General features: G+C 29.1%; 1 protein-coding gene across 6 annotated transcripts in view; it reads right to left on the minus strand.

Moving 5' to 3' along the window:
• The window catches only part of LOC129960605 (uncharacterized), a 238,245-nt gene that overhangs the window by 90,524 nt on the left and 130,537 nt on the right, over positions 1-17,184 (minus strand). The window contains exons 1-2 of one of the 6 annotated variants that reach the window (XM_056074119.1): positions 9,389-9,521; positions 7,687-7,768 (exon numbers count right to left, since the gene is read on the minus strand). The exons of 4 other annotated variants lie outside the window; for them this stretch is intronic. In XM_056074119.1, the coding sequence (XP_055930094.1) occupies positions 7,687-7,704 (18 nt within the window). In that variant the 5' untranslated portion in view covers positions 7,705-7,768; positions 9,389-9,521. Of the gene's footprint in view, positions 1-7,686; positions 7,769-9,388; positions 9,522-17,184 lie in introns of those variants that run through there. One more of the 6 variants, XM_056074121.1, reaches the window with a different exon arrangement.

Here is a 17,184-nt window from a genome sequence, read left to right on the forward strand (position 1 = left end):
ATGAGTGCTTTATCACCATGCATGGTTTCAGCAGAAATAATTTTGACTAACAATATAGGATGGTCTCATAGAAAGTGGAAGGAGTGTCACAAGGATAGTTGAAAGATAAGACCTAAAATATCCAAACTTGTCTATCCCCCCCCCCCATTCGTCCAATCAGATAGGTGTTGTATACAGGCATGACTCTGTTAAAATCTAGTTTAGCAGCAACAGTGTCAACATAATGCAAACTCTTATAAATTGCAATAAGATCAGACTTGAAAACTAAGCAGTGGTCAGTGCTTCCTGTGATAATACTGATTACACCAGCGAAAGTTTCCATGTGCACACCACTGCAAAAAAAAAAAAAAAAAAAAAAAAAAAAAAAAAACCACCATCTCTATCCACCCTTATACATCTTAAAGGAATTGAGGGATTTGCCTCTCCAAATTTACATGCTATATAATTGGAAAAACATTTGAACCTAATGGTACACAAAATGTACATAATGTACACAAAATTCGCATATAAGGCAGGGTTTCTGCGGCACTGTCTTGAAACCACGATCTACAGGTTCGGAAGCTTACTTTCACAACAGAAATAAGATTAATTAACATGTTTTATTAAAAAAAACATTTTATTGAATGATAAAAAGAAATCTTGAACTGAAACCTAAGTCTCGTAAATTATGCATTTCCGTATTTTTCTTTTTCCTTTATAATTTGCATTGTATAAGCACTTCTTTCTAGGAATTTTGCAATGTATAAAAACAATTAAAAGTAGTAGAGGAAAAAGAGAAAATTATCATCAGAAGTTTAAAAAAATAAAAACAAGTACGAAGATTCATTCTATAAAACAAATGCTGAAGTTCTTAATGATTTCTATATTAAACTTTACAAAATCAAATGAAAATTTAGTTCAAAATTCATTGATTACAACTAATCAGAATTGCTCTGATGCTATTTTGGTTGCGATTAAACTAATAAGAATTTTTTTAAGAATTAATCTGCAACTTAAAAAATGGCTTGAAATAAATTTTTATTACATAAAACATATGACATCAATTTAAATGTGAAAATTCCCCCTACTTTATTATTGTGAAAATTCCATTAAATACAAAGAATGCTTATGAAATGCGCAAAGATGTATAATTTCATCCTTTACACTCGGAAAAGTAATCTGATGAATAATTATTCACCTAATGCAAGGACTTGTTTATTGTTCCGAAAAATAAATATATATAATTGTTTTAAGCCGAATTTCCCTAAAAAAATAATCTACATCTTTTCACCATTCTGTAGGCGTTTTTAACATTCAAAATTGAAAAATAAATAAATAAAACGTCAAAATGATGCACCGTTTTGAAAGGCGAATGAGAAGCACCATCCAAGTACAAAGGTTAATCTTTTAGGTGCAGGTGTTCATGCGTAAATTCAACTAAAAATAAAAAATGAAAATTTGAAAATATTGAAGCTATTAAAATCAACAATAAAAATTCTGTTTGCATATAACATAGATAAATGAACAGTTTATCATTATTTTTGATAAAATCTTTAAATGATGCTTTTGGCGAAATTTTAATCATAAGAAACTTCAGAGATGAAATCTTAAAATAACTGACAGTCCAGAATTATATATTTGCTGAAATTAGTCGATATCGATCGTATTGATGTATTTTAAATAATAAAAACGATATGTGAATTCTACTTATTTTAAAATCTATAAAATTAAACAATGTACTTCAGTTATCAGTGTTATACATAGGATTCTTTGAAGACAGCTAAAATAAATAATTTTTATTTTCTAACAACAATTCCCCATCCCCATTTAAAAATATTATTAAACAAAACAAAAAAAAAAAATCAATGATTCTAACTTTAGCGTTTAACCAATTTCATTCCCCAAATTTATCATTAATAGATTCCAATTTTTTTTTTCTTGGTATTTCCTAAATTTACTGTCAATATATTTTTTTTTTTTAAAAAAAGAGTAAAAATATCTATAATATTTCATCTATAAAGAAAGAAAATAAAAGCAATTTAAAAAAATTTCAATATAATTATGGGTAATAATGGGTATTGGGTAATTAATGGGTAATTTCAATATAATTATGGGTATTAATTCAATATAATTAATTCTGCAACACTATTGCTAAGAGAGGAGAACAAAATATGTATTTGCATTAAAAAACAACAAAGTCGACTAATTTAATTAACCCAGTTTCTTGAGCTGTCTATAAAACGATTTTACTTCAAATTTACACATTTGGGGGTTCAAAGTTATTGTAGGGAATTTCACGGAAAATAAATTTTCCCTCTTCCTACAACTCCGTGCCATTTAAATAACCTCGGCCACCGTTAAGCACAACGTGACATGAGAAGGGGGGGGGGGTCATTTCTTTCTCAATGAACACCTGCAAACTTCTTTTTTTCTTCTCGTTTTTTGTGTGTGCAGGAAATAAAAGGTTTGAGGGAAAGGCTGAGAAAAGAGTACTAGAGGACAGTTCTTTTAGAATTTTTCCTACTCCCCTGCTCATGACAGCAAGAAAGAAATATGATATATAAAAGAATTTTCTTTTTATAAACAGAAAAAAAGAAAAACCTAAAAACTTTTGTTGCTGCTAATATAAAACCTGAAAGTGCTTTGTTATTTGAATAAAAGGCACATTTAGTAGAAAGGTAATATACAAGAACAATTTTTTTTAAAAAAACAGACAATAAGAATTATATATTTAGAGTTTATGTAATTCAGCAGTTCAAAATGATATTTAAAGTTAGGATGTTCAAAAAAATGTATAAAAGAAGGGGAAAAAAAAAAAAAAAGAGAGAACGTTTCTTTCGGAAAATATTAGTAACCGATTGATTTCAATTTGTACTAAAACACTGCTAGCAAATTAAAATTTAACATTGCTCTCACATTATATTTGCTGTTAATTTAATTTCACAATTCACAACAAATAAATGAACAATGTTTTTTTATCTTCCCCCAACAAAAAAGGGGAAAGAAATTTTTTTTACCAGAAACAAATCTGTTTTAGAGATGTTAGGTATATTTCTTATATGCTTCATTTAATTTTTTTTAAAAAAATATGTAAAATCATTAAGAATAATGAGTATAAAATCTTTATAATTAATAAAAAATAAAAATTATATAAAAAATTCATGTTCTTTAAATAAATTATAGGTAATGAAACTAATAGAAAAAGCACAGAATCATAATGATACAAAATTTTTTAATTTAATCTGCTTATTTTATAATAAGTAAACTTATAAAGTCTCAGCAACTTTTAGTTGCTTAAAAAGCGACAAATAAAAAATAGCATTTGAAGCCATTTATGACACACCATCAACTCTCAAATGCTCAAAAAGCGAAAGCAATATTATACACACACTATATTATATATATTCGAGACAACTAACCGAATTCAAATTTTAGCGTTCTGGTGTGTGTAATCTGTAGTAAATAATTTACAATGTCTATAAATTAAGATAAGTTTAAAATAAGAAAATACAGTAAGAGCATTTTACACCAGTAGAGAGTTATATTGAAACATTGATAAAATGCAGACAAACCATTTAACTTAGAGTTAAATAAAAGAGCACGATGATAAGAGAAAAAAAAGCTATAATATGTAATTATTTTTAAAAAAAAGCTGCAAAAGCGAATACATACGGGAAAGAAGTGACACAATGGACAGAAGAACGCACGCTGACGAGCATTTCCTTGCTACATGTAACAATCAAGGCAGTCGTCACTCTGAAATAATGCTTCAACCAATTCACTCTTAAGTCATAATGCAATTTGAATGAAGCATCTCAAAAACTTCACAGTCTATTCTTCACGATAGATTCCACCGAACGAGAGTCACGAATTCTTCACGACAGCAAGTGAAAAAAGAAAAGAATGCTATGTAAAATTTTTCTTTCATGTTTAATGTTGCAGAAAATTCTTCCTTAAAACACGAGAACCGTAAACTGTTATATAATTGTTCAGAAGTGTTTGGCTCGCCTCTTATAACGTTTGGTTTGCATACAATATAATAGATGCATGGGTCAGTAACTTCCGTTTCCAAAATACCAAAGTAACCTCAGCTGCAGGTAACTGCAGGGGTGTGTCTCTTTCAACTGCATGATGTCATTATTCAGTTTCATAAAATCAGCCTTGACTTTTTCAAATGGGTAACCAACGAGGTTGGATTTGAAAAGCAAGAAAACGTTGCTTCAGTTCGAAATTTGAATGAATGAGTTCCCGAAAGGTTAATTTTTTATTTATTTAAATAAAAATTTCATGTAGATTTAAATTAAAAATCAATGAATATAACATGAATTGAATCATGAGATAATGAATTCAATGCTCATATAGTCATTTATGAAGTATAGTTAGCTACAAATTAAAACTGGCTATCTTCAGCTCCCAGCTGGCTCCAAGGGAATACTGACTGATTTAATTTCAATTGAATGCCAACTATTTTCTTCATTTGCTGAGTCTGGGAGACTGACAAGGTTTTATTTTGAGATATCGCTTGAGATAGATGTCATTTAAATAAAAATTGGAGTTGGGGAATTCTGTCAAGATTTATCTCCATAGAAAATATACAGTGAAGAAGTGTTTTTGAGATATATGCCGAAAAGAGAGGGGCATGCAACCTTTGGTGACATAGCTAGGGGTCATAAATTTTCATTTAAAATAAAATTTTGTTAAATTATTCAGTTGTTTGGGCTGGAAAATTGATTCTTTGGTTTTTGCCAATTATTTTAAATACAGGGTGTCCAAGAAATAATTTTCCCTGTTTGGAGGCATCTGCAATTAAAACGAATGAATGGAATGAACCTACATTTCATATGCAGTTTCAGTGGCAGATTTCCAACTACGTAGACTTGGCGGCTGTCGTGGATCTCTAGCTGAGAGAAGGCGCAAGAAGGTCATTAAAAAAGTTATTCTGACTGGCGTATGAATAAGTACGTAAAAAATGCAAATTCTATGAATGATAAAATATAATTATAATATTAATACTTTGTCAAGTACAATTGGTCAGATTCCTGTTTCATTATGTATAAAAAGTAATTAGAATGTTTATAAAACTGAACAATTAACAATGATTTTTTTTTTTTTTTTTTTTTTGAATCTCTTAAGTTCAATAGTTTTTCATTTTCCGTTCGGCTGGAATGAATTGGTTAGTGACAAGAAAATAAATGTTGAGAATTACTTTTAAAATATTGTTAAACTGATAGTGAGTAGGTGGGAGAATCACACACACAAACCTACTGGTGAAAAATAATGTACTAAAGCAATATATATCAACTAAATAATATGTGCATTTGCCTTCATCTAGCAAAGGTTCATTGGTCATTTATCGGTCGAAGAGATATTCCATTAAACTAGCAGGGTAGTCGGGGTCTTCTACGGTTCCTATTGTTTTTGGGGTCGCATTTAAAATTGTAAAATAGCTTTCAGATCAAAATTACATTGGAGAATTTTTGACTGTCTTGGTGCATTTACTATTTTTAAAGATGACATTTTTTACAGCATTAAGATGCAAGAACTATTTTATTTCTTTTCCAACCTTTTTTCAAAAAATTTGTATTTTTTCTTGACTTCCTAAGGTATCTCTTCTCTTATACTGACGTAGTGAGGGAAAGGGAGCGCTAAGTGGCCCTGGGCGCCTTCCTTGAGAGGACATCGAGACAACAAAATGTTTCAGTGATTATTGCGTTTTTGTTGAGAGGTACAAGAGGGAGCAATAATGTACTACAACACGTGTGTTCATTTCCTTCGTAACATTACGGATTTCACAAACTAAGGATCATTGCTCTACTATCAAATTATAATTAAGATCTATTAGTTGCAGAGTTACTTAACAATGGATGCAATACGTCAATTGTTGTGCGAATACTTAAGTGAAACTATATATAATTTCGAAAGGGCTTTCCTAAGAAAAACTTTTCGAAGGGGACTATTGTGAAAGTCACCCTTAAATTAATATCTGTTTTTAAAATGGAAATGACTTGTATTTCAAAATGCTGCAAAATGCAAAAATTTTATTTCAAAAATAATTTTTTTTTTATTTACATTTGTTAACTAAATAAATAATTTCATTATTTGAAAGACGCAAATTTCTCAATGTAAGAATGACTGTTGGGATGAAAAGAATGTAGACCGGAGAAGTAGAAAGACGAATTTTCTGTATAATTAAAAGAAAAGAACTATTCAAAATTCATTCAACCCATAAATTGGAAATTCTAGAATTATCTAATTGAAATAGAAGCATTAAATAGCATTCATTTCCATACAAGAAAATTCTAATTTATATTTTCACCAATTTTTTTCCGATAGAAAGATTATCAGGTTTTAGCTTTCTTAAACGACATAAAAAAAAAAAAAAAAAATTGAAAATTCAAAGAACATCGGGAAAAAAAAAAAAAAAAAAAACTCCTTTGTTTGTGTTCATACAATCAATTCGAATTTCTAAAAATAATTGATTTCTAGGAACTGAAATAAAATTCGAATAAAAAACATCAATAAAATAATTTGTTCATGAATATGCATTGTTTTTGGTGCAAGAAATAAGGCGATGTTGATATATTACCTCATCACTAAGAATAGCAATTTAAATAATAAAATGCACTGTCGAAAGAGTCATAATATATTTGTCTTTCGACATTCTATTTGCTTACAATTTCTCAATTCAGACAGTTATTGTGATATTTGGGCATTTTATGCGCGCTTTCTTAGAACTACAACTATTTTTCATTCAAGTTTCTACACAATACAAAAAGAATGGCGCACATATCCAGGATATTTGACATTAATGCTTTCGTAATCAGAAATCAATGACAGTAAAAGACTCCTCCTAAGACTGTTGATATAGAATAGAATGAAATCAATTGTTTATAACTGAAATGTGGCTTTCATCGATTCCGGATGTTTAAGATTACCATTCATTAATTGTTATTAATATTTGCATCAGAGCAAAAAAAGAAAGGATTTTTCGGCAGTAAATTAGTAGCATTATTCAATCAATATATTTTTGTGATGATTATCAAAACTTTGACGACTTTCCCTCTCTTTGCAGTTTTTTCGACTGTGGTGAAGAATTTAGGCTGAAAAATAATTAATAATGAAATGAAATTTTATTTTCAAATTGAACTTTATTTTTATTCTTTGATTTTAAAAGCTCTTAATATTTTTTTATAGTTCATATTACAGATTTTCACAAGTATACAGGTCGTTGTTTCTGCATTTTTTTTCCTGAAAAAATAAAGATTTTTGTGGTATAAAAAAATAAAATATTTTAACTGATTCCTTTAAGGAGGCGTTTCAAATATTTCACTCTCGTGATAGCATTCGAACGAAAAAAAATTCGGTACCATATTTTTGTAAAAACTTGAAAAAACAGAAAAGTAAATGAAGCATTTAATTCATGATAAATTCTAATAATGTAGGAGAATATATATATGCATGCGTAGGTTTTGGCGCTTTACAGGTCAGATTTTTGATATTTTAATACGTTTTTAATAACTTGCTTTTTACTCTGTCTGTTTGTCTGTTCGGTGCAAATTTTGCAATCGATTTTAGATTAACTTTTCGATGAGGTAGAGATTTGAAACTTTAAACAGAGCTCAGAGTTGGATGATAAAGGAATATTAACTCGTTTTCTAGGCTATCTATTCAGTACAAATTTTGCTATCGATTAAAAACTTTCATTACCGACAAATGGTGCCACATCAAGTCGTTAGCTCTTCAGGAAGTTGGTATAAAATCGATTGCAATCGATTTCCCACACATAAGACTAAAAAGCAGAAAATAATTTTTTTAAGTAAAAAAAAAAATAATATACCAAGGTTTTAAAATGGACTAAAAATTATAAAATAATTTATCCCAAGCACAAACAGATTATTTTGGAAATTTGTGATTGTTAATTTTATTTATAACCTCATACAAATTCCTAACCCCATAAAGATTGCCCTGAAACTCAGATTGTAAATTTTTAAAATTAACATTTATTTTATACTTTTTAGCCCGTTTCTAATATGTAATATATTATTTTTTTATTTAAATAAATTATAATGAAGTACTAAATATAATATAATATAATGAAGTACTAAATATAATTTTAAAATATAATGAAGTTAATTCATATTCACATGACAGACAGAAATTGCGCCTCGCCAGTTTAATTTCCGAATCCACTGTGATTAACTGCAGTAGAAAAAAAGGCATGAAATCGCACCACACTGTGAAATAACATTCAGCTAGATGCTAGACAACGCGCAATTCGTTGAGTCTCGTGGCTGTTTCGTCATATGAACGAACTCCATTATATTTTCTCAAAGCCATTCAGTAAAATTCTGGGCTTCATATGATATATACAGGACAAAAATGATGGCCTTATTTATGACTAAATAAATAAGAATTACATTCTTAAAATGTGTTACAAAAGTTTTGGATTTCTTCAATGAACTTTACTTTGCTTACAGATTCTCCTTTCGCCAAAGTTTAATATCGTATAAAACTGAATATTATTGCTCATCTAAAATGTGTAAATATAAAAATCTTAAATCTTTAGAATTACATAAATATGTAAGTGATCATGTGATTTATATTTTACAAAATCAAAACTTAAACATTTTAAAATGTCTTTAAAAATCTTATATTTTACTTCACAGTATCTTTTAAGGTTGTTTAAAATTGCAACAAAATTTTAAAAATCTGTAATCTTTTTTATATTTTTTACAAGTTATCACAGTGAAATTTAATCATTACTGGTGTAAGAACTAAAAAATTTACTTTTTTAAGAATCAGAACATTCCTTTTTTGCTATTTGAAAACTTCTAAAATACGAGAGAATAAAGGAAATCAATGACACATTCAATCTCTTAATTTCATTCAATTGCTATGCAGTTATCGTATGAATAAATTTTCTCCGTAAGCGGTGCAGTATTAAATTCTCCATCTTCAGTATTTTATAAATTAATGTTTAAAAATCTTACATAGAGCATTCCATCTATTTTACTTCATCAAAAATATTTTGAATCAATAATAACCAAGAATATAATAAAAATAATTTCCACAAAAACTAAAATAAGTATATTTATAAGCATATCTATATTTATAACTATACATACTCATTCTCAACTGAAGAATATTTATTTTAATGTTATGTTGAGGAAGATTGACTGAAAGAATACATAAGATGTATAAAATATAATATATTCCAGAATATAATATATAATATATTCCAGAATATAATATATAATATATTCCAGAATATAATATATAATATATTCCAGAAACATAGCATTTCAACTAAAAATATCTGACAAGTTTTAACACATGTGTAAATAACCGGTAAATAATTTCTAAAAATCCTGTTTTCCTACAGAAAAAGAAAAGAAAGAACTACGAATACCTGTAGGATTCTTTTTCTAATATAGCCCGAGGAACATTGAGGTAACCACAACAAGTCTTTCCTAATAATTAAAGGTATTCAGTATTAAGGAAAAGCTCTACTAAGCAGAGCTACACATGCAGAGTGTTGACCTGCCCAGCTTAGTTTTGCTTTTACTATAGAAAACTTCGAAAACCTCGAGTAACGGTAACAATGTTGTCTGACGTCACGAGTATCGTGACGTAGGACTTCCGGTTATCCAAAATCAGGTTCTCCGTGGGAAAAAAGCGAAACCTTGATCTGTGTGAGGCCCCTCAGTTCTCTTTACCCTACGGCTTTGGGGGGGGGGGTAAACATGGGGTTGTTTATGTGAGGGAAGACAGTCGGAAAAATTCCTCAAGTGTCTGGTACTTTTGGACTATTTTATGCCAGCCGGCAAAATTGAAAGAACACAGTAAGATAAAGAAGTTACAGATCGTTAAGAAAACTTTTTTTTCCGTTCATGGTGGTGTTCGGACGTAATTCTATGAAACAGCGCCATTATTATGAGGGGATCAGGAAAAACTTTACCACCTCTAATCCTTGTGTTAATTGGCTTAAAAAATAAAATGAACACATTAATACAGCATCTTCGAAATTCCCTCTATCAAGACTGACACCGGAGGCTATATACTCCCGTCCTTCATCCTTGTATGGGTGATTTCCAAATGAATTACTGTATTGATGTTTGAAACTTAGACAGTGTGACTGATTTTTATTCATGGTTGTTTTCAACGTTTTTTTATTTTTTTTTTCACAATCAGTTTCTTGTTGGGGGGGGTTAATATCCAGGTTTTATTTGATCTTAGCACCCGGTAGTGACTTCAGATTTTTTGGAGGAAGGAGGGGAGCACAGACCAACAATTATTCATAAAAAATCCTTGAGATATTTATTCAGCAAGCATCAGTGAAATTCTTTAATTAAAAATGAATTTTAGTATTTTTTTTTTACTAATAAACTACAATTAGAAAAAAAAATCGTATTTAAAAAAAAAAAAAGAATTTTTTCTTTAAGAAAGAAATATTCTATAAGATTTATGGGAAATATTTCTGATGGACAAAAGTTGCTAGTATCCCGCAATGTTCGTTGAAGAAAATTTTAGCATTGGACAGAATGTTTCATTTTTCTGTGGAGAAATTAATTTTACATTAACATCTTGCATCAACGTTACTTAATATATAACAAAAATAAAAATGTTTGAAGCACCTTTAAATAAATATTCATTTTTCGAAAGTAGAATATACTTTCTCTTTTTGAAGAAAAAAAAAAAAAAAAAAAAATCACATTTCACATACACTTTGCATTTTTTTTTAAATTCCGGTATCACAGCTTAATTGTAAATTATTTTTATAATTTTTTTCCTTATTATTAAAAAACATCCCATACTAGATAACATAAAAATCCTTAATCACTTTAATATTGAAAAGTTGGAAAGCTTAAAAATAAAAGTAAAGAAGGGGATAGAGAAAGAGGGAAAACAAGATAGTATTTTAATTTTTATTTCACTTTAAAACTTACTATTTGATTTAATTTTCTTTGGACAATTTCTATCCGACAAGAAAATATATCTTTGTCTTCGTCTTACAAATTAAAGTTCATAATTTAATTACTAAGATTGTAACATATCTGTGGAAAAGCTGACTTTAATTGACGCATAATTTAAGCGAATGGGTGAAAAACATAGTTGCGCAGAATGCAGTCTAGGTAACGCTAAAAAGATAATATCTGAGGATTAATTTCATTTTTTAAAAAGAAAATAATATTAATGTGCCAAAAATTAATTTTTCCCCTGATTTCCACTTATTTTTGGTATGAGGATGAACAGCTTATGATAACATTCTTTGAAGTGTCCTGAGAATTAAATATTCAGAAGGGCGAATCCCGTCAAATTTGTTTTGATAATAAACTGGGTTCAGCAGCAACAACAAAAATTCTAAATATAGCAACTTTCAACAAAATCATTCTAAGCGTAGAAAATTTAACAAAATAACTTTATGTATAGAAACTATTTACAAAACATATTATTTTGTCCATAATGCATTATCTGGACTTTATAATTGGTCATCTGAAGAAACAGACACAAGCCGATGAAATTTGATCTTGTTTTTCTATTCTTACATTCCTCAAAACTGAACTGAATCACTGTTGTGATCATTTAAGAAACAAGGGTGTTAGTGTGCGTTTCTAAGAATCAGTGACTCTAAGAAACTCGTATCTTTCGTCAATAACCTAAGAGTGTTAATTAATACTTTTATGAAAAACCGGCATTTTAATTGTAACAAAAGTGTTTTTATACGCAAGAAATATTTTAATAATGTGCTGTGCACAAGTCTTGGAAAATGCCACAAAATATTTTTCGCCTTTATTTGAATCAATTCATTACATATAATAAGAAGGATGCGAAAAATTTCCCATTTCCTGGCAACCATTCACCATTTCTATGTCTTATCGCATATGTTAAATACATTTTGTTGAAAGTTACCGTACAGTTAAATAAAAAAAAAATAATAATAATCCTATTTATGTATCATCAAGCAACACTTCTTTTACTTATTTTCTGTTCTGAAGTGATGATTGGATAAGTTTAAGACGCTTTCGTTGAGGTTACGTAGTGAATGGAGCATTCCTCTCTTCTCCTCTTATTTTTTTCCTTCCAGTCTAAACTTATCTTAAATCTCCGTCCATCCCTGGAATGCTATGCCAATAATCAATATAACAAGAAAAATACGCTGGTAGCCCCCCTCCCTCTCTCCTCCGACCTCGACCAGGCTCTTCTGTTGACCTCTAAACAGGCTTTGGGCAAATTCATTGATTCTTGTTGCACCATCTTCAATCCATTCTTATGAAAGAATCGTCGATCCAAAATTATTTCTCCGCAACGTCCATTCATGGCAAAACATAGCGCGGAGCTATGCTGCGTGACAAGAATAATAATCGCTCCGATTAAGGATCTTCGTATTTTCGGATTGCGTGGCCTTTTAGAGGTAGTTCGATTTGACGGTTTATCGACTCGGGTTCACAACCTGTCTTACAAACGAGAGTAAAGAATGAAGAGTGCGTGAGGGAAATATAATAATGATTTTTTTTTATTATTATTATTTGCAAAAAAGAAAAAAAGAAAGAAAAAGAATTAAAAAAACAATCTGAGGGAAATATTGGAGATTCTTGTGCAGGAATTTACTGTTTAGCGATGATTGAACAAATAAGGACGTTAGTTTCTTTTGAAAATAACCTTTTAAACTGTTCTATGTTTATTCTTCATACTTGACGAAAATATTGAAATATCATTTCTTAAAGAATGTATAGAGCTTTAAGAACTGAAAAAGATTTGATTAAAACAAGTTATGTATTTCGTATCTGGGCATTCAAATTCAAAGATAATTTTCATTTTTTTCAAATGATTCAATTTCGTATTTTAATAAATATTAGAAAGTAAATAAATAAAGTGAAATGCTTAACGGAAAATTAGATATTAATTTTCTATAAATATAAAGATATATTTCTTAATGAGTCACTACATTTAATGAATGAATGTGATAAGATAAATTTATAGAAAAGTAAGAGAAAGTAATTTCAATAAAATTTATTTTTATTTAAAATAATTAAAAATTTAATAAAATCAAAAATAGAAATATTTTTAAAATCCGTGATTAATTTAAACAGAAAACACTATTAAAAAGTTGATTTTTTTTAAAAATTCTGATGACATTTAAATAAAATTTTTTAAAAAATCAACAATGAAAAAAATAATCAATAACGAAAAAAAAAAAAAATTGTTAAAACAAGTCAAAAGTCAACAAGATTTTCCTTTAAAAAGACATCTTTAAAGCAGTGGCTGCGTCAATAATTTAATCATAGTGAATTTCATAACAAAGATAGTTGACTGAAATGATTCAGTTAAACTTGTGATGAATTGGATTGATTATAAGTTTAGCTTATTGATTAGCTTCTAATTTCAATCTTCGACTTCCAATTTTAATCTAATTCGTTATAAGTTTGGTATATATTTCAAACAAATTTCCTAATATCCATTAAAAATAATTTTAACATTAATCGTTTTACTCTTAAATAATGCTGCTACTTAATGCATGTAAGACGGATAAGTTAATGATACTCAAGTAAGATGCATTTTAATTCTTAAAATGATCATAATAGCACTGTTTGGGGTCTTATCGGGATAGGAGGACTGCATGTTCGAAACTCAATTCCATTGTAAATTCATCATTTCCGTGACCTGTCTGAACTCTAAGTACCATACAAACCCCTGAATCAAATATCCTCACGTTGAGATGGAAGTTCAGAATTAGATTAAATTCTGAAACTGCGGGAAACTAGGAAAACGGGAAACCCTAGCAACTTTCAGGCAGCTTCAACATTAATAAGAGAAACAATAGCCACTGAAGATTCTAAGCATTTTGTGATATTTTCAGTCAGTGTTTTTGAAAAAGAATAATCATTTCGTTGCTATGCGACAACGGAATGAAATGAAAAGGAAATGCATCTTAGAGCATAAACTCATAACGGCAAAATCCAAGATTTTTTTTTTATCAGAGAAAATCCATTAACCACAAAATTCTAAAGCCCCTTGACCGCCTGAAATCGCATAGCTGATTCATTTTCTATATTAAATGTCAAGCTTGTATTCTGAAAGCGTATATTCAGTTTCTTAAATTTAACTGATAATGAATATCATTTAAAAAATATCTACGAAGTAAAAAAAAAAGGTTTTCATAAAACTGGTTTTAATTAAATACCTCCTTTTGCTATCAGAAATGGTATATAAGCGGACACATCTAAATATATACATACAGAAACAAATATTTTTAGCTATATAATAAAACATTTTAAATATATTAGCATATCGTGAAATGTGCGCTATCAAAGTAAATAAATAAAATATATGATTCAAAATTCGTACCCTTGTATTACAAATCCTATGACCTTGACAGATATTTAAATGGCCATTCACAATGACACGTCATCAGCTTTTCCAAGAAGTCCAAATTTTGGAAACTTTTCTGTCCTGCTTGTTCCGTCTCAGGAATGTCTGAAGATAGCTTACCACAACACGTAACCGTTTCTTTTTTTCTTACAAGGTGTTAATACGAGGTGGTGAAAAGGCCAGAGCACTCAATGCGAGCCCAACCCGTTTGTAGAGTTGAATCATATTGGTGGATTCATTTGCCTGTTGCCTACTCAACATCGCCTACAAGATACAGTGACTGCAAAACCGTAGGCCATAAATAACACCCTCGTAGATTTTTCAGAATCGGTAGCCCACATGTGTAACAGCAACTTCAGATCTTATATGATACACCCTTCAGAGAAACGAGTTGGATTTTGTGCTTCTTTGCAAATGCTGATCTACCTACACTCTATGTTAAACGTAGACTTCATCTAGGACAGATAAGCGATAGATAATGAAATTTTTAGGTGGGTTAAAATGTGACTGGTATGCCGCATAGTGCTACCATATTATTATGATAAGAATAATTGAAGAAGAATTGGATTTTCAATCTGATATAGTGTGAGGAAGTGCGTTTGTAATGGTATACTTTGTGTTTTATGTTTTACAAACATTCTTAGCTTTTTCTAGCCCGTAGCGTTGGAAGGAAGAAGATTGAAATTTATATTCTGAAGCTGTTGCTATTCTTTAAAAATTTTGTATATTGTATGTTTATGTATTTTAAAATATTTCTCCGCGAATTCCGTCATTATTGATTTTAGAATCAGAAATTCATCGGTAAAACGATTTTATCGAATGAAAGCTATATTTTGTAAACACACTATGAGTTACTTCTCATCTAGTGCATAACCCTCTGAACTTTCTCATATTAAAAGAAACATTTTCTAACTGATTTTACATTTCATTTGAAACTTATAAATTTCTTTGTGCTTTTATGAAACCTAGATTCTTCTTCGGATGCATTGTTTAGCATTGAAGCAAATAGCACCCAACTTTCATGTTTACAAGAACATAATTATGATTTTATTCTGGTTGAATAAAACTGGCAACAACTGTAAAAATATGCATACTTATCCCTATTAGCACAAAATACCCAACAACACTATTAGAATATGTCCTGCATTCAGAAAATCAAATAATATCGTGGTGATATCGCACAATTAACTTGGAAAGAATCAGCTGTTTTTACATACACATTGTAAATACGATTTATAAAAACTTCAGTGTAGCCCCCCTCATCTGTATTTTCCAAGCTCTTTAATCTATCAACAAGTGGAAAGCAAAGATTTGAGTCCGAATATCTCTTTATAGGAAGAGGAAAATCAAAATATTTATATAGATAGGTAATATCTCATTTGGACACTTACAAGAAAATAGTTTAATAAATATTTTTATCGCTGAAATTTTACATTTTAAGGAAACCTATTTCAATATTGAAAAAAAACGGAACATTTTTTAAAGAAGAAAAGGAAGTTATAGTACATTCAAATATGTTAAAAAATAAACACCCCCAATCAGTTCAGTATTTTAAAAAAGTAAACAAAATTTGAAATAAAAAAAAGCTTTAAAGAGAGTTTCTTTAGAAATTTTTATTAAAATATCGTTTTTCCTTTTTTCCCTTTCGTTTTTTTTTCTCTTTTTTTTTTTTTTTTTTTTTTTTTTGCAGAATTAATCAAATAGTTTATTAAGTGAAAAATATGTCAAAAGCGTAAGAAAATGTTTTCCTTGTCGTTATTTTTTGTTATTTTCCTCATTTTTTTTATTCTTTAAACAAATATAAATGAAACAAAATATACCTTACATTTAAAAAAAGTTTTTTTTAACGTCTTTTCTTAGTTCTCAATTTAAGCTCATTCAAGATTATTTTATCGTGAAGCTTAATTAAAATCTCTATCAGAATTATAGATCTATTATTACTTATATTTTATTTAAATTATGGAGAGATTTATAGTGTTTTCTTTAGAAAATAATTCACAACGTGTCTTAATGAATAGAAGTCGTATTGGTTAAACCTTCTATTAGCAATTTCTTGAAAAATAATTTAGAAAGACTTAGGACTTAACTAGCCACAACACTCACATATCTACAGATATTATATGTAGTGAAGCAGAATTCCTGATTTTTTAGAAGAAACAGTTATGAGCTCTGAGATATATTCTGAGCTGGAAACAAATAATTTGTTTGCATTTAATAATGCTGTTTTACTTTTTAATTACTCCGAAAGCAATTAAGCCTACTCTCATTGCAATTTCAGTTACTAGCATTAAATCCTACGGCTGGATATATAGAAAGCCCGATTTTATTTCCTTTAAGCATTTTTGGGATGTCGTGAAGACAAATGTGAAGCACACCATTGTCGTTATTGGATTAACTAAATTACAGACATTTATAACAAATACTTGACAAGCAATTCTACAGTAATGTTTCTACTAATTGCATCTTCTTCCTGTAGTAACCATAAAAACAAAGATCGAAAGTTCCGAAGCCATTATTTCTAATTCAATTGCGTTTAAGGAAACAATGAATAGAATTTTGAAGCGGCATTCATCTGTTTATAGATAGACTTCCAAATTACATAAATATAAGTGATCATGGCTGCTGAATTTTCTTAACCTTGCATAAATAATTATTGAATTACATGAAGCCCTCTTTTTCTTCTGTAACTAGATTTCGGAATAGCCGGAGAAACAGCATTGCTAAGGTTTAGCTGGAACTTATGCTCTGGCTATTGGAATATCTATGACTATTCAATCTGTATTATTAATATATTCAAATTACTGATCCAATAGGAATGACATGCTGGGAATCAAA

This window comes from Argiope bruennichi, chromosome X2, assembly GCF_947563725.1.
Source record: "Argiope bruennichi chromosome X2, qqArgBrue1.1, whole genome shotgun sequence".
NCBI lineage: Eukaryota > Metazoa > Arthropoda > Arachnida > Araneae > Araneidae > Argiope > Argiope bruennichi.